Raw genomic sequence first — 23,020 nt, forward strand, 5'->3', positions numbered from 1 at the left:
TCCCCCCAGGGAAGGAGCAGGAGCCCCTGGAGAAGCTGTGCCGGGTGGGGGTGCTGCTGCTGCTGCTGGAGACAGCCAGGATGACATCAAGGGTGACAAGCTCTTCCTCAGCCTGGCCACTGGAGGCTGAAGGTAATGGACTTTGATTCTGGCACCTTCTTCAAAGCCAAACTCCACAGGGAATTTGCAGATGAGTCCACACCCAGGGAAATGCTGCCAGATTTGGGCATGGCCCAGCCTGGCTGGGAAGCAAAGGTTTCCCCTTTGCTGGGGCAGATGCAACTCATCCTTCAGTCGCTGCCCAGCTGCTTTTTGGCAGGGCTGGGGGGATGGGCTGGGCTGGGTACGAAATGGGAGTGGGCTCCTGGCCCTGCCAACAGCCCCCAGCAGCCACCGTGCCCCGGGCTGGGGCTGGGGCTGGGGCTGGGGCAGCCAGCCCGACACAAACAAAGCCCCATGGTGGAAGCAGAGGTGGGACTCCAGAACCTGTGCAGGGACTGCTTTGCTGTGCAGGCAAGGAAGGGCTTGGGCTGCCTCACTGCCCTTGTTTGCTTTGGGATCACTGTGATTTTGGGGGGCAGTGCAGGGGGGAAGAGAGAAAGTGTGGGCTTCCCTCAGCCATGGCTGGGTTTTTCCCTACCATGTAGGAGTTGGGCCTCCCTCAAGGCCCTGACAGAGATAAGAGTTTTTACCGTTTTTCTTGTTTTCCCTTTTTGCATCTAATCTCTTTTCAATGATGTGTTGTTTGTTTTTCCAGAGGAAGCGTTCTAGGTGGTCCAGTGTGGATGGGGAAGTGCTTGGGAGCAGCTGTGGCGTGGATGGGCCGTGCCCTTGGAGAAGGCTGAGGCCATGGTTTGGGAGCAGCTTTTCTTGCAGCCGTGGCTGGCGTGAGGTGGGTCCCTGTGTGCTTGGCAGGGTGGGATCAGAGCTTTTGGGAGATGGCAGCGAGCACAGGAGCATCCTGCTCTGGGCAGCTGCTGAGGGCTGGATGTGCCGTGGCTGGCTGCAGGCTGGGCACATGTCCTGTCCTCCTGCTCTGCTGCCAAAGGCAGCAGGGCTGGGCAGCTCTGGGCACAGCTCTGGGCACAGCCAGCATGGCCTGGGCACCGCAGGCCTTGGCACAAGGGCACAGGAGCCCTCAGCTGACGGGCGGTTTCTGCTTTCTCTCCTTGCAGCCGGGCTCTGCGGCTGCTGAGGCTGCTCTGGGCTCTGCCAGGGCTCTGCTGGGCTCAGCCCTGGGCCCAGCTGGGCTGGCTCTGCCCTCACATTGCTCTGACAGCTCTGCATCAGACGAGCCCGTTGCGAGCACAGCGCCTGAGCTTTCTGCTTTGGCAGGTGAGTGAGACTCTGCTGCAGGCCCAGAGATTGCAGCTGGGGACACACATCCAATTGGCAAGGACCCAAACTCTCCACAGTCCCAGCTGAACACCTGCATCTGCACAGGCTGTTTGTCTGTCCCATTCTTCCTTCTTGATTGGCTGGAATTGTGCAGTTGCACTTTCTTCCTCCTCTAGCAGTGCCACGAGTGGGCCAAAGCTGGCGAGTGGGCCGTGCTCCTGAGGCAGTGCAGTCTGGAGCTGGTGGATGGAGAATTGCCCTTCTGCACTGCCAAACCAGAGCAAAAAGCTGCAAGTGGGACTTTGTGTCTTTAAGAAATCCCTGACAGTTTCAAAGGGAATGTGCAGCTCATTTGCAGGCTGAGAAGGAAGGGCATCTTCTAAAGGATTTGGGCTTTGACAGAGTTTTCATTCCCAGTCCTGCTTGGAGCTGGAAGCAGAACGCAAAGCAATTTCCTCTTGCTTCAACCACTATTTCAAATACCAATGTTGGAAAAAAAGCCCAAAATCTTTTAAAAGGCTGCTGAGGTCAGTAAGATGGATCCATGCCATCAGTACATTTACAATGTAAATAACTGATTTCTCTTTTTAAAAAGATCATTTAGCTCTTAATGCAAAGAATGTAACTTTGCATTTATGTTTTGTTTTTTTTCACTAACATTATGTTATGTTTTTTCACTAACACTTGGACTTTATTCTTTATCTTTTACAATTTACCTATTTTTTTCCTTTTTCCTTTTTTTTCCTTTAAATAGAAAACATGTCCTATAAAAGGAATGTCCTCTGCTCCTGGTTCCTGTGTGGAGCAGCTCCCTTCCTGCTGGCTGAGCTGCTCAGGCAGAGCCCGGCAGCTCCTGGCCCTGCAGGGCTGAGGCTTTTCCCTGTTGCTGGGCACAGACTGATGGAGCAGCACTGCTGAACACGGGCACACAGAGGGACCAGCAGCAGCTGCCTTTGGCCACCTGAGGCTCCAAGGCCCAACCTCTGAGCAGCCAGGGCTGGAAGAGACTGGCAGGATCTGATCCCTGACTCTGGGCCAGGGCTGCACAAATGACCCCACAGCAGCAGCAGCAGCAGCAGCAGCAGCAGATGGAGCTGACTTTCAGCACAGCCCCTGCCCCTGTTCCCTCCCGTGTGCAGCGGTGTCACAGCAGCCTGAGGCACCTGGGAGCCCCCAGAGCCAGCAGGGACTTGAGATGGCAGCCCTGGGCTCCTGGAGGCTGTGCAAGGAACGGAGCTGGGCACTCCCTGTCCATGGGGAGCTGCAAGATGGAAAAGGCTGCTGTGCCCAGGCAGCTCCAAGGGCACAGAAAGGAGGCTCTGGAGCACTGGATCTGTGCCAGTGCCACAGTCCTGGGCAGCAGCCAGCCAGCCCTGGGGGAACAGAGGGCACAGCACGAGGGACAGAAGCAGGCAAGGGCAGAGACTGGAGAGAGCCAGAGCCAGGAGCAGGAACAGCTGCTCCATTGCACTCTTGGAGAAAGCTCTTGGCTGGTTCCAAGCGCTGAAAGGCGTGAAGGGCAGAGAGGAGGCCACAGCAAACAATGCTCCTGTTTGCACAGCCTCCCCTCTCCGTGTCCCAGAAGGAATTGCATGGACTGTGCTCTTCTCTCCGAGTCGTCTCGTTCAGCATGAGCAGCTCAGCACCAGGAGCTGAAGGAGCTGAAGCCTCAGGCCACAGGAGCTGGGCAAGAGGAGACTTTCTGAGCAATTAATGCTGCTAACATGGACCCAGCTGAATGCAGTGGATAGAATCATGGAATCACAGAATCCTTTCTGTTGGAAAAGCCCTCTGAGCTCACCCAGTGCAGCCGGTCACCCAGCAGTGCCAAGCCCAGCAATAAAGCACTGAAGTGCCTGAAGTCCCTGAAGTGCCAAGGCCTGGACACCATCCCTGAGTGAGGCCTGAACAGCAGGCCCTGAGCCCAAGGTGGCCTCTGGATGAACCTTCCAACCAAAGGTTATCTTTGTATCTGCTCCCTGATGAAATATGCATGGTCATTAGCACTGTGATAGATGTAGCCACTCATTAGTGAAACATGTATTGACCTTTATGTATTTAGAAGCCAGACCAGGCCATGAAATCTGACATCTGGCCTTGTTTGGGGCTGAATGGTCAAAGTCAGCTCCCTTGGTTCCTTCTGGGGCCCTGGCCAGGCTTTGGGAGGGACCCAAGAGAGGATGAAACCAGATGTTGCCACACTAGCAGTGCTGTCAGTTTGTCCATTCAGCACTGTCAGAGCTGGGCCCTCTCCCAGCGGGGTTGGAGCCTCACCTGGGGCTGGAGGCACCTGCAGGAATTGCCAGTGCCCAGGAGTGGCTCTGCAGCCCTTGGCTGTGACAGCTTCCCCAGCTGCTGTGTGGGTCTGGGGGATGGGAAAGGCTGAGGGTAACTGGGGCTGGATCTTTCTCAATCACTGCAGGCAATCTTTGGTGGTAATGGTTGGGTGCATTGCTGAGCTGCTCCTGTTGTGATTCTTTGCTGCTTTGAGCTGCAGGAAATGACACTGATTCCTCCAGTTGGAGTCTGTGTCTTTGGTGCTGACCCTGCCCACTGGCAAAACAAAACTGGCCCAGTCTGGCCAGATCCCAACAAAATGTCACTTGTTCAATGTAACTGTGAGGAATCAGTGCCATCAGAAATTCCCAGATGGGAAGCCCTTCCCTGGAGTTCCCTGGCTCTGGAGTGGGCTGAGGTTGGAGCCCCGTTGGAGCAGTGGGGCAGTCGGGTAAAAGAGGCTGAACCCCTGGATGGCTTTAATTGCATCCAAAAATTGCACATGGAAAAGGAAAAGACCTTGTGGGTCTGGGCAGACAAAGATGAATTTGTTAAGAGTCCATTGGAAACAGCAGCTTCAGAAGGAACAATTATTGTTGGAATGCTCCCACATGGAGCAAGAGAAGAAGGTTTTAATCTTGAGCTCAGCTGCATTTGTGCCAGTGAAATATCAATATACTAAATAACTATATGTATTTATTGTATAATAAGACCTTAATATATAGATATATATTTGTATATTTATATATATATATATTATATATATGTCTGTATCTATCTGTCTATATGTATATCAATATGTATATCTACATATGAAATAATAATAATGTGAAATATTGCTGACAATACTAATTTGGTAGCTTTGGCTGCTCAGGGATGTAACACTAAATACCCTACAGAACAGGACTGGCCAGGGCCCTACTGTCAGTGGTCAACTATGTGAGATTGTATACAATGAAAAAAGGAGGAAGGGAGGAAATTGGCTGTTTTCCCAGGGTTTGCTGATACTGTGATGCAGAGTACTTTGTCTGTTGCTGTGAAAAATTCAGTGATTAAGCCTGCAGGGTTTTTCATGTACCAGACTATGCACAAGCTGCAGGATTGGTTGCACGGGCGAAGGGGTTGTTAAAAGAGCAGTTGAAAAAATGAGGAGATGGGAACCTTTGCCCATGGAGAACCCATCTCCCAGATGTGCTCCATGCCCTTAACAATGGCCCACTGGGGAAATGGAAACCCCCTGGCTGTGCACGGCTGCCCCCAATTTGCAAATCCAACCATGGGCAGTGAGACTTGGGCTGCCTGGGAAATTGTTCTGGCTGTGATGGCCCCTGGCAGGGCCAGCCCAGTGGCTGCCAGGCTGGGCCTTCATGCACTGGAATTAGTTTGGATAAATTCAAAGCAAATGAGAGCTATCAATACTGAAACAGGAATTCAGATTCCTCCAGGACACTTTGGTTTGGTAACTGCTCCCTTGGAGCTTGGCCTTGCAAAGTGTTCATGTCATGGGAAGAGGAACTGATGCAGAATATCAAGGAGAAATTAAAGGAATTGTGTTAAACAATAGTGAACAAGATGGGATTATTCAACCCCGTGACAGGGTAGCACAATTATCAATATTGCAATTTTAAGAAGGATTGTGAAAAAAGGAGATCCACCTGCAATCACCACCGTTTGTGGAGATAAAGGGTTTGGATCCAGCAACCCTAATAATGGAGCCAGAGTGTGGGTCCAGAGGCCAAATGGCCCTCCCGAGGCAGCTGAAGGAGCAGCTCCTGGGAAAGACAACTCTGAGTCCTGAAACCTGGGCAGGAACAATGGGAATGTGTCCCTGCAGCCAAGTGTTCTGTGTGAGAACAAGTAGATCTGACAGGATATTGTTTTACACATCCTGCCAGACCAAATCTCCCTGTTTGCCCCAAGGGCCCCTTTGGGAAATGCTCTGATCCACAGGGCTCCATGTGAAGGCTGCTGTGACACTGAGGGACTTGCACAGGAATTGCATCCAGGAGCCCGGGTGCCCCTCAGGGACTGGGACCCGGCCCCTTCCAGCCAGAGGGGAAAGGGCCCCCCCAGGCCTTGTTAGCCACAGACAGCATGGTAAAGCTGAACAGCAAAGGGCCTGGGGGCATTATTCTGGAATTAACATGGTGCCAGCTCCATGGACAACAGGATTGTTGTTCTTATCCCAAATGAGGTTGAGAAAAATGAATGAAGAACGGTGTCACTAAAGTACTACTGGTGTCTGTAAGGTGTACCTTGATAGTCAGCCAGAATCTTTGTCTGCCACAAACACCTCTAGAGTTTCACCAAGGGGTTAGTCATCAAAATATAATGATTAGTTATGAAAATGTAAAGATCAGGGTAGGCAAAGTACTGCATGTCACCAATTGCTGGGTGTGTTCTCAGCTGGACTTGGGAGGAATGGGGCTCCCTTGGAGGGCCCACCCTGTGGGGTGGCCAGAACTCTGTCCATGGGTTCTGCCTCGTCACTGTCAGTGCAGGGACAGGTACAGAAAACTGTGCTGTGGAACACAGTAATGCAATGATCAGTTGGACAGGCTTCACTAAGATTTGCCTTCAGGAGAAACCAAACCCTGTTCTAGTTCCAGAGGCCACAGTGTGAGAGGATTTCTGTGCTTCACCATCACTGCCAATGTCAGTAGAATTTGGGGTGCTGGAGCTGGTCAGTGTCAGTGTCACAGCACTCTTGGCTGCAGGACCACCATTTCGGGTCCTTCAGCAACAACCACAAGGAAGAGTTGGGGCCCAGAGAACATTTTCCCCTCAAGGAGTGCCTTGGGTTTCAGAAAGCCAAAGATTCTGGTTCACCCTGTGCCCCATGGGCACTGCCTCGTCCTGTGGAGCTTACAGTAATGAGATAAATTGATTATTAGAAGAAATAGCAAATGATCCTGTTATAATATCCAATAGCACATGCCAGGAGCTCCAATGGGATGGAATGGGGACTCCACAGACCCACATGGCCTTGGATTGTCTGCTTGCTGGCCAGGGAGGAACCTGGGCTATTCCAGGACAGGAATGTTGCAGGAATGTCGATCAGTGCTGGGTTAGAGGTCCAACAGTCAGGAATCACCTTGACAGAAAAAGCAGTACAGGAGTGGCAGCAAGAAGAAAATTCTTCTTGGTGGGATTGGCTTCATGGCTGCCAAATTGGAGCTGCTGTGAAATGCATTCATGGCAGTGTCTGTCATCATTGCAGTGTGAGCACTTGGTGTGTTATGATTCCATGTTAGAGTTGCTGTGACACTTTGTGCTGGAAATGGAGTATTGAGACTTGTCTAAAATGAGACACAGTCTCAAGAAAAAAGGAACATTTGATAAAATAACAGAGAATAGCAACTAATTAGACCTATTTTAAAAGGAATGTGAATTAAAGCTCTCGATTATGAACTTGAACAGCACTTAATTGAAGAACAAGAGGAGATGCCTTTATGCCTAATACCTAAATCTAAACTGTGTTATTGAAAGAGTTGTTATGAAAGTTGCAGTTCATCTGTAGGTCAAAGCACTGATTGAAGCACTGAGGCCTCACCAGGCCCTGACTGAGGCCTGAACAACAGGCCCTGAGGCAAAGCTGAGCTCCAGATGAACCTTCCAACCAAATGAAATTTTTGTATCCACTCATTAATGAATCATTATTAGCAATATAAGCTCTGTACATGTTCATTGGTGAAATATGGATTTACTTTTCTGTATTTGGAAGCCAGACAAGGCCCCATCTAGCCTTGTTTGGGGCTGAATGGTCAAAGTCACCTCCCTTGGTTCCTTCTGGGGCCCTGGCCAGGCTTTGGGAGCGAGCCAAGAGGAGGATGAAACCAGATGTTGCCACACTAGCAGTGCTGTCAGTTTGTCCATTCAGCACTGTCAGAGCTGGGCCCTCTCCCAGCGGGGTTGGAGCCTCACCTGGGGCTGGAGGCACCTGCAGGAATTGCCAGTGCCCAGGAGTGGCTCTGCAGCCCTTGGCTGTGACAGCTTCCCCAGCTGCTGTGTGGGTCTGGGGGATGGTAAAGGCTGAGGGTAACTGGGGCTGGATCTTTCTCAATCACTGCAGGCAATCTTTCCTGGGGATGGTTGGGTGCATTGCTGAGCTTCTGCTTTTGTACTTATTTTCTAATTAGTATGTGTTTTGCTGAGCTTATGCTTTTGTAATTTTTTGCAGACATACATTATATAAATTACACAATTCCTTCAGTTGGTGTCTGTGTCTTTGGTTCTGACCCTGCCCACTGGCAAAACTGACCCTGTGGGCTCCACAGAACCAAGGGGGCCCTTGTGACACTGAAGGGCCTCTTGTAACCAGGGGACCGTGGTGACCCTATGGGGCCTAATGGAACCAAGGGGCCATTGTGATACCGTGGGGCTCATGAAACCACAGATACCATTCTGACTCTGTGGGGACTCATGGGGACAAGGCTCCGTTGTTTTCCCCTCCGTGCCCCTGCCCCAGCCCAGCAGAGCAGCAGAGTCAGGTCAGGCCCTGCAGCAGGAACTGGAGGCCCTGGAGGTCAGGGACAGCCACTCTGTGTCTGGGATGCTCAGCAGATGCTCAGCTCGGGCAGCTCCTGCAGCCCCAGGGCCAGCCCCGCTGCCCAGCCCAGCAGCAGAGTTGGCCCCGGGGCTCCTCAGGCAGCTCCTGCTGGCCCAGGAACAGGGCAGCCTCTTGCCAGGCTCCTCTGCACCCCCACGGGCTCCTGCCCTGCTCCTGGCCCATGCCAGCTGCCCCCAGAGCCTTTCCCAGGGGAACACGTCTGTGCTGGCCCGAGCAGCCATTGCTGCAGCCCTGCCCTGCTGCCCAGAGCCCCGAGCTGGGGCTGCTGCTCTGCAGAGCACGGGGGCTGTGCTGCCCGGGGCCCTGGGCTGCCTCTGCTGGGCTCTGCTGCTCAGCCTGGGACACAGAGGCAGCTGAGGGTGCTCCTGCCCTGACCCCCTCCCACACGGGCTCTGCGGGGCCATGGAGGGGCTCAGAGGTGCCTGCCTTGTTCCAGGGCTGCCAGAGGGGCTCGGGGCTGCCTGGATCCTCCCGGGGGAGATCCCTGAGGGGCAGAGGAGTCAGTGCCCGGACTCCTTTCCCTGTGCCTGCTGTGTCCCTGGGCTGCAGAGCTCTCCTGGCTCACAGCAGACATTCAGGCCCTGATCTCAGGGTGACCCCACCCTGGCCAGGCCTGTGCCCAGTGAGCTCCACTCCCTGCTGGTCCCTGGCACACTCTGTCCCTGCAGGTCCCCTGTGCTCTCCTGCAGCTCCCAAGGCCCTCCAGACAAACATTCCCCTGCCATCATCCCTGGCACAAGCTGCAGAGCCCCAGGAAGGTTCAGCACAGACCATTCAGCATCTGATGGGCACTGGCCACCAACCAGCAAAACCTGACCCAGACCTGAGTCCCCTGAAGGCCCCAGTGAGACCCTGATCTCATCCCACCGAGCCCTGGGAGAGCAAGGAACACAAGGAGCCTCTTGAGAGGCCTGAGAGTGACTCTGGAGGGGAGCAAAGCCTCCCTGCCCTGCCCTCAGGAGATGCCCTTTGCTGATGGAGCTGCTGTGCTGGAGCCCAGCTGTGTCCCAGCAGTGCCCATGGCCTGTCCCTGCCTGGGGTCACAGCAGGGACACGCAGCAGGACAGGGACCAAGCTGCCAGAGCACTCTGGCCTTGCACCCACAGCAGGGCTGGGGAGGGGAGTGTGGAGCTGGGGGGAGCAGATGTGCAAAGAGGCAGGGCCATTGTCCCTGGCCGTGCTGCTGTGCTGGGAGCCCCTTCCCTCAGCCTCTGCTCACAGGCACTGCCCCTGCAGAGCCAGAGAAAGGCTGAGGAAATGCCTTGGACACACAAGGCAGGGCAGACACTGGATTTTATTGAAATGAACAGGGAACAAGACTCCAGAAAGTCCTTCTGTTTCAAAAAAAAAGTAGATGTTCATGTAGAAATGCTCAGTGTAGTATTACAGCATTTTATAAAAAACATTATAACACTGGAAAAATAATAAGAAAAAGTCCCAATGAAAAAATGGACAAATAGGAAAAAATGGCCGAGAGATTGTAAAGAGTTACATTCTGAAGGTTCTGAAGCAGAAAAGAGAGAGTTTATTGTTTCTTAAAGATAAAGTAATCATTTTCCTCAGGGCATCCTTGAGCTCCTGGTTCCTCAGGCTGTAGATGAGGGGGTTCAGGGCTGGAGGCACCACCGAGTACAGAACTGACAGGGACAGATCCAGGGATGGGGACGAGATGGAGGAGGGCTTCAGGTAGGCAAACATGCCAGTGCTGAGGAACAGGGTGACCACGGCCAGGTGAGGGAGGCAGGTGGAAAAGGCTTTGTGCCGTCCCTGCTCAGAGGGGATCCTCAGCACAGCCCTGAAGATCTGCATATAGGAGAAAACAATGAACACAAAACAACCCAAAAAAAGAAAAACACTAAAAGCAAGAAGCCCAAATTCCCTCAGGTATGTGTCTGAGCCGGAGAGCTTGAGGATCTGTGGGATTTCACAGAAGAACTGGCCCACGGCATTGCCATGGCACAGGGGCAGGGAAAATGTATTGGCCGTGTGCATGAGAACATTGAGAAAGGCACTGGCCCAGGCAGCTGCTGCCATGTGGGCACAAGCTCTGCTGCCCAGGAGGGTCCCGTAGTGCAGGGGTTTGCAGATGGACACGTAGCAGTCGTAGCACGTGATGGTCAGGAGGGAAAGCTCTGCTGAAATAAAAAAAACAAAGAAAAAGAGCTGTGCAGCACATGCAGTGTAGGAGATGTTGCTGGTGTCCCAGAGGGAATTGTGCATGGCTTTGGGGACAGTGGTGCAGATGGAGCCCAGGTCAGCAAGGGCCAGGTTGAGCAGGAAGAAGAACATGGGCGTGTGCAGGTGGTGGCCGCAGGCTACGGCGCTGATGATGAGGCCGTTGCCCAGGAGGGCAGCCAGGGAGATGCCCAGCAAGAGGCAGAAGTGCAGGAGCTGCAGCTGCCGCGTGTCTGCCAATGCCAGCAGGAGGAAGTGCCTGATGGAGCTGCTGTTGGACATTTGCTGGGGCTGCACATGGGCACCTGTTCATGGAGAAAGGACAGTGACAAGTCAGGAGAGGCTGCTTGGAGCCAAACCTGGGCCATTCCCTGTAGACTGTCCCTACATTTGGGACACACCGCCCTTCTAGCTTCTGTGGGAAAGCCTTTGGCTGCAATCAGAGCCCAATCACACTCCCCGGGTACCCTGGGATAAACCAGACCCTGCCCAGAGCAGAGGGATCCCTGAAGGTCTCACCCTCTCTCAAGGTCTCTGGGCAAGGTCTCAGCACCCCCTTGTGCCAAGGACACTCACGGCTCCCTGGGCAAACCCAGCAGCATTTCCTCAGCTGTGGCAGCTCTGCCCTTCCCCGTGGGACATTCGGGGAACTCCCAGAGGCTCGGGCACAGATCTGCACCCAGGAGGGCAGCTCAGAGCCTGGCAGGGCACAGCAAGGAGATCCCTGGCTGTGCCCATGATGGGATCTCAGGGAGGGGGCTCAGCTCATTCCCCTTTGCCATGGACTGCTTTGCCCACAGCCCCACAGGTGCCAGGGAAGCTTGGACACCCCATTCCCATGGACAGCCCTGCCTGGCAGGAATGCCAAGGGCAGTGCCTGACTCAGCTGCTGCAGATGCCAGAGCCTCCCTGAGAGCAGCAGATTACAGTGCCAATGTCAGGGCAGGGCAGAAGCAAGAGCAGATGTTGTGGTGCTGTGCCTGAGAGGGCAGGGCAGAGACAGCCGGGCACTCAGGACAGTGTTCCCGTGCCCAGCTGTGCCCGGCACCTCCCACACACCAACAGTGCCCTCCTGCCCCAGCCCTGCTCTCTTCAGCCCCCTCTCCTTCCCTGAGCATCTCCCTGGGCCTGGACATTCCCTCCTGAGAGGAGCCTTGTCCCTGCCAGCGCTCACAGAGCCCATGCCAGCCTGTGTGCCCTGGCTGGGGCCCTACAGAAACCTGCCTGTGTGCAGGGCCCTGGCTGGGGCAGGCTCTGTGTGCAGCTGGGCAAGGGCAGCTCAGGAGAGCCCTGCTGGGCCCTGCAAAGGTGATGCTGCTGCTGTGCAGGGCTGAGGAGTGGCTGAGGGCCCTTTGGGAGGCTCCCAGCAGAGACACTGACCACCCAAAGTTACAGTTCTGGAATCTCTGTAAATGTTCAAACATTCCTTTGGTGATCCTCTGTGTCCCTTTCAATTTAGAATGTTCTGGGATTCTGGGATTACAATTCCTGTTCTGCTTCTCTTATCCCCCTGCTGTCTATAATCCAAAGAGAAAAAAACCCCTTGCAACAGTGTTAGAACAGTAAAGTAAAAACCAGATATTAATTGGAAGCTTCCAGGTGTCCCAATGGGGATGGGGCACACTCGGTCCCTGATTTCAACAATTTATTAAGGTTGATTAATTAGGATATTTAACAGGAACATCCAATAGGAGATTCAGTTGCCCTGGTTACAGGGCCATTGTGTTACACACCCCCTGCTCAACCTGTTGGAATAGGTCCAAAGGCTTCTTTGCCAAAATTTTTTGTTATGACTGCTCACATTCTGGTCAATTAAAAAAATGGTTTTGTAGGTTCTCTTCCTGATAATAAGACAGTATTTCAGGAAGGTATTTAGACAGTGAGCTTATTGTTCTAAAATCTAAGAGAAAGTTTAGGAAATGTACTAGAGTTAATTATTATAATTATATAAGTATGTAATATTAGTTTATTATAGTTAATTAGGAATTTATAGTGTTAAGTAAGGATTGTAGATTTATAACTATATAATAGTAAGTTACAGAGCTATGAATATATGAAAAATGTGTAAAATGCAAAAATCTTTTCGTCATCACCCCAACTTCCCCATCCTTCTTCAAGCAGGAAATGGAAAACACTCTCAGGAAAGCTCCTGATCTTTCCAGCAATCCCAGACTTACCTTCTTTGGGAAGTGCCCTCCGCAGCTGTGCCCAGGCTGGTCTGGAGCTGGGAGCAGCCCTGCCCCACCCAGCCCCTCTCAGCAGCAGCCCCTGCCCTGCTCAGGGCGGCTCCTTCCCCCCAGAGCTTCTCCCCAGCGCTGGGAGCAGCTGCCAGGGCTGGCTGAGAGCTGTCTCTGGCAGGCAGCAGAGTCCCTGCCCCAGCACAGCGCCCTGGGCTGCAGGACCCTGCTCTGCAGGACAGCCCTGGGCACCCCTGGCTGCAGCCCTGGCTGCTCAGCCCTGCAGCAGAGCCTGGCAACAGGAGCTGCCTTGGGCTGTGCCTGGGCTGGGGCAGCAGGGAAAGCCAGCCCTGCCCTAGGGCCACAGCCCTGCCCTGGAGCAGCCCTGAGAGTCCTCCTGAAAGGTCCTAGAAGCTCTGGGATGTGCGAGCTCCAGGGGATCCCTGCAGGAACTGCGGCTTCTCTTCCCACAGCCAGGGAATGACTGTTTCAAACCTGGGCTGATTTCTGCTCTAGTGAGCCCTGAGTGAGCTCTGCCCTGTGCTCCCAGCCCAGGCTGAGTTTAACCCCTCTGTGCCTCTGTGCTGTGCCCGGGGTGGCTGCAGGCAGTGCCCCAGCCCTGCTGGGCTGTGCACAGGAGCTGCTCCTGCCCAGAGCTGTCTCTCTGCAGCTCTGCTGCCCTTGCCAGGAGCTGCCTCTGTGCCAGCAGCCTCTCTGCAGGTTTTTCAAAGGACTTTGGGTTTGGCTTTTGCCTTGGAGTCTCTGAGAGGTTTGTGCAATCATGGCCTCCAATTATCTGCTTTAATGAGTCCCTTGAGAGCTTTGTACTGACACTCAGTGGGGCTCATTAATGCCTTGAGATACTCAAGGTTTTTAAGGTACTTTGGATTTTTCTTTCCACACCGAGTCTCTGAGAGGTTTTGGGTCATCCTGGCCTCCAATTCTCTCCTCCAAGGAGTCCATGAGGATCCTGTGTTGGGGATGGACCTCAGTGGGACCCATTCATGCCTTGAGATACTTTGGGTTTTGTCGTGGTGAGGGAAACTTGGACACTCAATATGAGTGTTTAGCAAGCTTCGTTTATTGAAGAGAGCATCAGACTTTTATGCACAACAAGCAATAAGCTCATACATATTCTGCAAGCTAAGCAATCTATTGGCTATAATACGATATCAGCTCTTCCTCATACCTTAGGGGTTACATCTTTCTTTTCTCATGTCTCTCTCACTGCTTGTTACTGTACTACAGCCATGCTCAAGGACACAGTGTTTTGCAGGTGCAGGGACCCAGATTAGCTGCATCCTCCCGATTCTTGGTCCAGAATGTGGCAGTTGTCACGTAGCCATTCCTCCACACCTTATTCTCTTCCCCTCTGATTTTCCCACACCCTCCCCAGGCCCTGCTCTGGAGTAGCATTGGCCGTGCCACCCTGGACCCTCCTTTCCAAGATGGTGATGGCCGTGCCACTTGGAACCTGTTCTCCCGCTCTTCACCTTCTCTTCCCGGCCCTGATCTCGCCTCTGGCTCCACCTCTGGAGGCTGTGACCACTCCATCACAGTACACATCTATTCCAGGGAAGATGGAACCAGAAACCCCACTGCAGAAACCTCCTTTTGTTTACTCCCCCAAAATGGTGATGCCCATAACCCTCCTAGCAGAGCCCCAGACAACTTGCTGCAGTTACGCAGCACAAACATCAGGGCTTCCACGCCTTCTCCCCAGAGGATCTCCCACTTCGTTGCCTCTGCTGGCACCATAGGGCCCCTCCAAAGCCAGGCCAGTCCATCAGTTTGGGACCTGTGTTTCAGCATCGAGAGCCTCCTTTGAATGCGGCCACTGCCATCCGGACTCCCCAGAGAAACTTTGTGTTCAACCAAATTGTGCCTGTGCCAGTGCCCACCGCCATGGATTGCAGCAGCAGGCACCTCCAGCACGCCATGGCAAACTGCACTCAACAAAGTTTGACACCCAGAGCTCCCAAGCACAGCTGGTGGAGGAGGAGAAATCATCACCAAGCCTGCTCCAGACAGCAAATTAATGTAACTGCGCAAGTTTTCTGTAGAAACCCTAACACTTCCCTTTTTATTCCCCTTTCCTGGTAAATATATTTTCAGTTGTATTTAGATCATTTTAATTTTAAGCGAGTTCTAGATCATGTTTATATCACAAAAGATATGTTTGTTTGATTAACCTTTTCCAACCCCCCAGTCTTCATTAAAAAGGAGTAGCTTGATTTAATAGTACTAATTTAAGTGATGTAAGCTATTAAATACCAGAATTATTATTTCATTTGTTAATGTTAATTTAGTTTTTACAGACTATTATTATCTCTTTTCATTTTAATATATACATAAATGTAAATAGTTCTCAACTAATATTACAAGAAGTTAATATGACACAAACAGTCCTAACTCCCATTACTCATGTTAAGTTTTTAAATCCCTTTATTTTAGTCAATTGGAAAAATCAAGTTTCCAGAATAGACTCTTTATACCCTATTATCCTTTATGCAAGGAACCCCCAGAAAAACAATATCTCATGATAAATGTGTAAGTCTAATTGATGCTTGATTTTTCACTGGTTTAAAAAGTTTTTTTACAAATGATGAGTTTCATTTTGTGTTTTTATAAATTATGTGTTTTACTTTCGTACTTGATGTTGCAAATGACAATTTTTGTTAGCAGAAAAGTAACAGAAGTTTTAATTAGAGTGAAAAGCAAGTGAAAAGAAGGTGTGCGTAAGCTGTTTGATTGTAAGTCAAGAAGTGATAGTATAGAATACTTGAAAGATGTTTAAAGGGAAGAGAAAAAGGGGAAAGAGGAAAAAAGGAAAAAGAGAAAGTAAGAGAGTGAGCAAAAAAGAGAAGGACTAATTTACTAAGAATAAGGGTATTAAGTTGAGAGCAAAGAAATGAAAGAAAAGGCTTTAGTTAAGTGTTACTTTAATTATTACATTAAACTTACTTTCTTACCTATACCTTTTAATCTTCTCGTGTATACCCCCTTCATGTTTAGTCTTTTAGTCTTTTCATTAAGATTGTTTATTGTCTCAAGTTTAGCTAAAATTATCAGTTTTATAATTGTTATTGTCATGTTAATAGTGTTTTACTGTTCATTATTATGTCCCTGGGAATCCCTTTATGAGTTGTCATAATCCCTCTGTAAGTTACCCCATAAGTATTAACTAATTTAAGGGCCATAACTTAAATTATTCCCCTGTTTCTAAAAGAAAGTAAAGGGGGAGGTGTGGGGTTCCCCCGCCCCAGGAGGTGGGGATTCTACCCAGACAGAGAGCATCAGGCGAGGGGTGTGATTTAAAGAAGATTCCACCCCTCCATCCTGTGGGCTGTGACCCCGGAAGCCCAGGAAGAAACACTCCACTCCATTTTGTCAAATAAGGAATGGCCCCAGAATGTTCTTCTTTTCCTGTACTCCCATTAGTTCAAATTCTACTGCAATGTCCCCACCTTAGTTTTTTCCATTGATTTTTTTTCCTTCGTTTTTTCTTTGATCCACCCCTTTGCAGTCCCCTGCTCCTCCTGCTATTGGACCCCAACCCTAAACTCCACCCCTACCCTGTCATGTAAAATCCATGACGCTCCGCCCGTTTCTTGTCTTGGTCCCTGGCACAATAAAGGATCCTGGGTTTTGCTAAACCCAGACCCGTCCTGTTGCCTTCCTGTCCCTGTTGGTCACCGGTGGCTGCATGAAGTCTGAGACTCCGGGGCCTGGGGGAGTTGTTACACCACAGGCCCCTGGGCTGAACACAGGCCTTTCTCCATTGGAAACAAAACTCATCGCTCCAGTTTCCTGATGTCAGTTTGCAGGAGGCGCTTGGCACTGCCAGGGCAGCCCGAGTTGGAGGTGGTGGCAGGTTGGATCTGGGAGACACCCTTTGCCGTTTGGGATTTCAGGAGGCGGCAGCCCAACTGGGGCCACAGGCCCCTGGGCTGAATGCAGGCCTTTCTCCATTGGAAACAAAACTCACCACCCCAGTTTCCTGATGTCATTTTGCAGAAGGAGCTTGGCACTGCCAGGGCAGCCCAAGTTGGAGGTGCTGGCAGCTTGAGTCTGGGAGATGCTGTGCGCCATTCGGAATTTCAGGAGGCGGCAGCGCAGTTGGGGCCACGGGCCCCTGGACACGAATGCCAACCCTTTTCATGGGAATCAAAACTCACCAATCCAGTTTCCTGATGTCAGTTTGCAGGAGGCACTTGGCACTGCCAGGGCAGCCTGAGTTGGAGGTGGTGGCAGGTTGCCTCTGGGAGACACCCTGCGCTGTTCGGGATTTCAGGAGGCAGCACCCACTCGGGGTCACAGGCCCCTGGACATGAACACTGGTGGAGGAAAGATCCAATGTTAAAAGCATCATCCAGACAATGCTCTTTTGACAAGTTCTGCCCTGAGCTTTCCTTAAGAAGATCTGAAACGTTCAATGTCACCAGCAAAAGCTCCTGCAATGGCTGCTGGCCAGCAGAGCAGGGCTGTCAGCTGTGAAACAAGTGCTGCCACAAGCAGCAGCTCCCCCAGGGCAGCAAATCAAGAGCTGGGAAGGAGCTGATCTGATGGCCAAATCTCCTTAGCTCCTTCTGAAAGAGCAGGAACAGTTCCTCATTCCAACGTGGTGGAATGCTGGGCACCACAGCTCCAGGTGAGGACTGGACACAAGTTTGCTCCCACTGAGTGCTGTGATGGGTTCTGCAGGAGCTTTGGGCCCCTGTGCTTGCCATGCACAATGAGGAGAGAAGGAGCCAAGTGCACTGATGTGGAAAAAGGATATGTAAAAAGTTTTTAGAGCCTAATAGAAGGCCCACACAGTATGAATCTGTATATAAATCTTGAGACAAGAAATGCTGACTTAAAAATGCCATGGAATAGGACAGATATTGTTGAGAGAGAAATGGAGCTAGAAAAAAATTTCGAAAGATGGCCTTGCAAATAAGACTTTGGAAAAATAAAGCTATGAAAGATGCATTGTAGTGGGACCCACAAGGGGTAGTTTGAAATAATTGGCTTTAAGGCATCTACAACATGGTGTGGAAAAAAAGCAGATAGACCAAGAAACACTTAAAAGGTATTATAATTAGGAAATAGTCAGCTTCTGATTGTGATGGTGTGAATTATAAGATCTGTATTGTCTCACCCTTCTCATGAGACTGAAAATGGAATAAAAGTTTTTAAAACACCTCTCAGTTGTCCCATTTCTAGGTCCTGAAAAGAGTATTATCCAACACACTGACACACCTTTGCCTTGAGCATAACCCAGCCTGCACCAAACACACTGAAAGTTTTCCCCTTTGGCCTGTGCCTTGAAACATCAGGTCTGGTGTTTGACAGCTCAGGTTGGTTTGGTGTCAAGGAGTTTCCCTCAGAAATACTGGGTTTGTCTTCCTCTGTGCCTTCCCCTCAGCAGCCTTGGGGATGCTCCTATGTGAAGCCATCTGTCTCACACAGTTTGAGACAACTTAAAACAGGATATTGTGCAATAAGTCATCTCCGCAATAGTGTTCCAACAATCCCTTTCCAGCAATAGAAAATTATTACAAATAGATGAAAGTGGAAAAACCCCAACAGTTTATTAACAAACAGAATCCCCCCATGACACGCGTTCCAAGAAGGTGCCGGGTTCTCTCTCGGGAAGAACAGGAGCTGTCACGGAGCAGTTCCAGCAGCTGATGGAAGCTCGGTGGCTCGTCCGGCGTCGGCTTTCTCCCATGGCAGAGCTCCATGGAACGGTCAGGGCAGGGGAAGCAGCTGGGCTGGAGCCCCTCGCTGTCTTTCCTCCCTGGCATGGCTCAGCTCACAGACTCTCGGGCTGGGAGCGGGGCCGCTCCGCTTCTGCTGGCACCATGTCCCTGGGCTTGGACAAACAGTTTTCTGCCAGGAGAGCCCTGCACACTGCTCCACTGTTCCCTCATAAAGGCCCAAACCAACTCCAAACACTCTGTCTGCAGCAGCTTTTCACAAAGGGCTGCAGAAATCCAGGACAGCTGCAAGTGAGTGTCGGAAGGCTCTTGTCTTGCTCCTGACAGCAGAATTCTTGATGATCTTGTGCAATTTAATTCAGATGTAACATGAGAGCTGAGGTTTTTTGTTAAAATATTTCATGATGAGTAACAAGCCTTGGGAGCATGAGGTACAGGACTGACATGTGAAAGCATGAGCATATCCTCCAAAGTGGCCAGTTTAATTGTCCATTTTATTATTCTTGTATTTACTCTACACTAATAAGGAAAACCAAGCTTTGCTTGGAGGCAAAACAGGCATGGGATACACTACAGTCCCTCGCAGGCTCCCAGGGCTGAGAGTGACAAAGCAGGCAGTCTGCTTCATTGTGAACCACTACAGAGCCACATCCCAATCTGGTTTAAGTAGCGTGGTATTATTAAGAGCTCCTTTTCTGCATGAGATACACAAAGGAGATCCCAAAGGATTTTCATGCAAGCATGCAGTAAAGAACTGGTCCTGCTATCCTAATGAAGGATGGCTTTGGCAATTACACTCTTCCCATTCATCTTTTGATGCAGACACTTCAGGTTTTCCCCCACACCCCTGCAGGGCTGGCAGTCAGTTTCCCATTTCCTGTTTTTCCCTAGAGATGGTGCAGTGGCTGCTTTGAAGCAGAAAGCCCTGAGATCTGGACAGCTCGAAGGAGCATGAAATGCTAATTAAGTGCTCATATTGGTAATACCCAGGTCTGCACTTCCCAGTCCTCTGAAGCAGCAGCAGGAGGACCATGCATCATTCCTGTTGGTGGATGGTCATGTTTCTGATGTGCAAGAGCAATGGCTTTGAGGAGGGACAAAAATGCCCCTCCTCAAACAGTGGGTGTGCAAGGAGATGTGAAGTTTCACAGCGTTTTCTAGGATATTTCAGAAAGATCTAAGAGAATATTGTGGCATGGAGTAGGTCCCTAATTTTGTCTCCAGAGAAATCCCCAAAGGGCACATTCACTCTGCTGCTGATGGCAACGCCATAAGCTCATGGACCCGTTTTCCCTGCAATGTGCCACCCTGCCTGGGCTTTACTAGGCCAGGACTAGACCCAGAGCTCAGCAAACACATGCAGCCAGGTGACATTGTGTGACATCAGAAGCTGGCAACCATGAGGACTTTGCTGTCAAAAGAGTACAGTTTGCACTGGGGCCAGAAGTGTTTTTCCCTAAGACAAAGCAAATTGAAATGTGAAGTTTCAAACTTCAAATGATTATGAAAGGAAACTGCAGAATAATTTCTGGAAGGGCAGCATTGTCAATGATCATGCAGCCCACCAAGAGCTGGAGCTGAATCCAGAATTGCTTCTTCCAGCTGTGCAGGAATTCATTACACTGGCAAGCACTGGTCCATGGGAACAAATGATGCCCTAGCTCTGGGCTCAATGGCACCCAGGCTGCAGTACAGATTGGAGGAACCCTTGTCACTTGTTATTGGCCTCCCAGTGCACTCATCCTTCTGCAAACAAGGTGCAAACAACACAGCTGGACTGCTGTCCCGGGTAAATATACATACAGGTGACTTCCCTGTGAGCCAGATCTGTGGGAGGTTGCAAAGGAGCAAAGCTTTGGGATTTGGGCACACTTCTCTTTGTTTCTTTGCTCAGGCCTTTGGTGAGCACAGAACACACCTAGGTAGAAAACCTTTGACTAGACAGGATCTTTTGGATCCATTGTCCCCCAAACAGGTCAATGGTGGCCCCGTTGTAATGCCAAGTAACAAAGAGCAGCACAAATGACACAAAGAAAACACGGCCAAAGAGGAAGAGGAGAGGCCCGAGGAGGAAAGGATGTGGTGAGACATTGGCACATTGAGCTGCACTCCCATAATCTCTAGGCTAGCAGGTCCTGGTCTCACATTCTCCTCTTGGTTTATTTAAGTTTTATTTGTTTATTTACTTTTTTCATCATCAAAAATATATATAGTTAAAAATACATCATCATCAAAACTATATATAGTTTAAAATACATCAAAAATTCTAAAGATACAATCAAAACACATTAATTCAAAACTACATCTAAAGATCAGAACATATGTACAGCTGTAACTATGAAGCCTAATGCATCAATCCTATTCTTCAAAGACTCTTCATGCAGGCAGCAGCTTCTTCCTGAGCTTGGAGGAAAGAGAGCTCTTCTGGACGGGAGGCAAGGACTTTGTGGGTGAGGGAACATCGGAAGTGTCTGGAGAAAATTTCTCGGTAAGACTGTAACCAGCCAGATCTGCAAAATGGAGACACAAAGTTTAACAGTGGCCACCATGCAAACCTAAAGCAGCTGAAGCTCCATATTTCATGGGACACATTTCCTGCAAACTTCTAAACAGCTGTACAGGGAAACATGCTCCTGCTGGCAGACACTTGAGGCAGGCCAGGGCAAAACCCTGAGCCACTTGCCCAGAGCTAGCACAGGCACAGCCTGGCCTCTGGGCTGCCCTGGGACAGCAGGGAGCCCAGAGCCCTGTGCTCTCCAGGGATGGCTCAGCTGCACCTGCACCCTCCTGCTCCTCTGCCTGCCCCACAGCTCAGCAGCCCTGCAGCTCCAGGGGCACTGGCAGCAGCACAGCTCCTTGCAGGGGCACATGCAGGGCACAGCTGTTCCCTGGCAATGTGCACAGCCTCTCTGCGCTGCCACAAGACCCTTCCTCCCAACAGAGAGTGGCCCAGCTCCCCCCTCCCCTCTGTGTGAGGCTGAGCCATGATTCCCTTCACCTTGTCCTCCATCTGGAGCTGCTTCAGGCCCCCCATGCCATGACCAGGAAGGGCAATGGAGAGAGCAGGGGCAGATGCAAACCCTTCCTTTGGATTTCATCTTTTTTGGCACAGCTAAAAAGGCAAATCCAGGGTGTCCAACTCAGCGCTTCCTCAGCCTTCTGGAGAACATCTCGCCTCACCAGCCCAGCATTTTGGAGAGGTTTTCCCGCACGTGTGGAGGCTTGCTGGCAGCACATTTCTTCAGCTGGGTGCCCATCACCTTGTAGAGGGCAGAGGCGAGCTTGGTGGCCACGGTGCGGACATTGGCGCTCCGCACGGGCAGCGCCTTGTTCTCCAGGAAGGACCAGAGCACGGGCAGGGCGTCGCGCTGGACGACTGCAGGGCTCCTGGCATGGACCCACTGCACAAGCACTGCCGGGACAGAGACACAGCTCCTTAGCCACAACCTCAATGCAAACAAGCATCTACCTCTGCTTTTGCTTCTGGCAAGCCTCTCTGGCCAAGGTCAGCAAAATGGCACACAGAGCCCCTTGATCCAGAAACGGGCAAAGCAGCTGATCATCCTGGAAACAGAGCCATCAACCCCTCAGGACTAATTGCTCCAACCAGAGCCTTGTCCCTGTGGCAGACTTCGCACATTTATTAAATTATTTCACAATCTCTTTCTGCATGAACAATGAACGAAATGTCCAACTGCCTTTTATTTCCATTAAGAACTTGTCTAAATCCACACTGAAGATTTGGAAATGCACCATAGAGAGGAAATGGAGAGATTTCTAATAAAGGGATGATTCCATTTTTGTAACTTTGATGTCAAGTTCCAAATGTCTAATCTGGCTCTTCCCTGTGCTCAGTGGCACACAGCAAAGGGCAGGATTAGAACACACCTCAAAACTCCAGCCCAGCAGAGATGGCTGCTCCTTGACAGCTGGATTGGAAACATCAGTGACCAGCTGGTGTCTTTGGCAGAATGCTTTTGGGGCTTCCAAGAAACAGCTGTTTCAAACCTCAGGGTGTCTTAGATAATTACCCAGACCCCATTGGTGTGGCATTTGAGCATCTCCACATTTTATTGCCACTTCCCCTCCCAATGTTAATGGCATTTTTTCTTTTAATGTCCACTGAAATAGGGGCATAGAGAAAGAAAAATGCTACACAGGGGACTGAAATGTAACCAAAACACGAATGTTTTCTCATTTTGTCTCTGAAATGTGCTCTCTGCCCATTTTCTGAACCGAACTATATCAAACACAGACAAAAATTTACTACCAACAGGCTTCTTGCATGGCAGATTTGGCTGAGAGACCAAAACCTGAAATGCTCTGGAGACCATTCTTATTTTCTGATCAGACAAAATGTTATCTGGCAGCTATTTAATATTCTGTGGTGGAAGAGACTTCATTTTCTCTGTGCTGTTAATCCACCAGCAGTCATCAACATTGAAAGAGCTCCTGCAAGTACCCAAAACCAATTCTGCTAAGCAGGAAAGGGTTATGGTACCCATTTTAAAATGGGAATTAATTTGAGTTTAAATGCAGTTAAAGACATCGGTGACTACTGAACGTGAGGAACAGCTCTGTTCCTACTAAATCTCAGAGACAACATCTGCTCTTTCTAAAGCAATCCTAATTTATGGTTAATTCCTTTATTTGAAAAAGAGATCAAAAGAACTGCTAAACTAAATTCCCTATTGCTGGAGATCTACTTTATTCAATTGCTCTTTAAAGGGCCTTTGACATTCCCAATCGCCGAACGTGCCCTTTTGAGATTCCTAATG

At 50.5% G+C, this 23,020-nt stretch overlaps 2 protein-coding genes and 1 pseudogene across 2 annotated transcripts in view; 1 reads left to right on the forward strand and 2 right to left on the reverse strand.

Moving 5' to 3' along the window:
• The window catches only part of LOC139604079 (zinc finger protein 850-like), a 180,632-nt pseudogene that overhangs the window by 52,225 nt on the left and 105,387 nt on the right, over positions 1–23,020 (forward strand).
• LOC139603961 (olfactory receptor 14J1-like) lies at positions 9,665–10,642 on the reverse strand. Its single transcript, XM_071454957.1, has one exon. The coding sequence runs from the start codon at positions 10,640–10,642 to the stop codon at positions 9,674–9,676; it is 969 nt and encodes a 322-aa protein (XP_071311058.1). The 3' UTR covers positions 9,665–9,673.
• Positions 21,419–23,020, reverse strand: part of LOC139604066 (TOG array regulator of axonemal microtubules protein 2-like) — a 28,476-nt gene continuing 26,874 nt past the window's right edge. The window contains exon 18 of the mRNA XM_071455054.1: positions 21,419–21,654. Within this exon, the coding sequence (XP_071311155.1) occupies positions 21,419–21,654 (236 nt within the window). The remainder of the gene's footprint in view (positions 21,655–23,020) is intronic.

This window comes from Agelaius tricolor, unplaced genomic scaffold, assembly GCF_023055355.1.
Source record: "Agelaius tricolor isolate 1412-34295 unplaced genomic scaffold, bAgeTri1.0.p SCAF_43, whole genome shotgun sequence".
NCBI lineage: Eukaryota > Metazoa > Chordata > Aves > Passeriformes > Icteridae > Agelaius > Agelaius tricolor.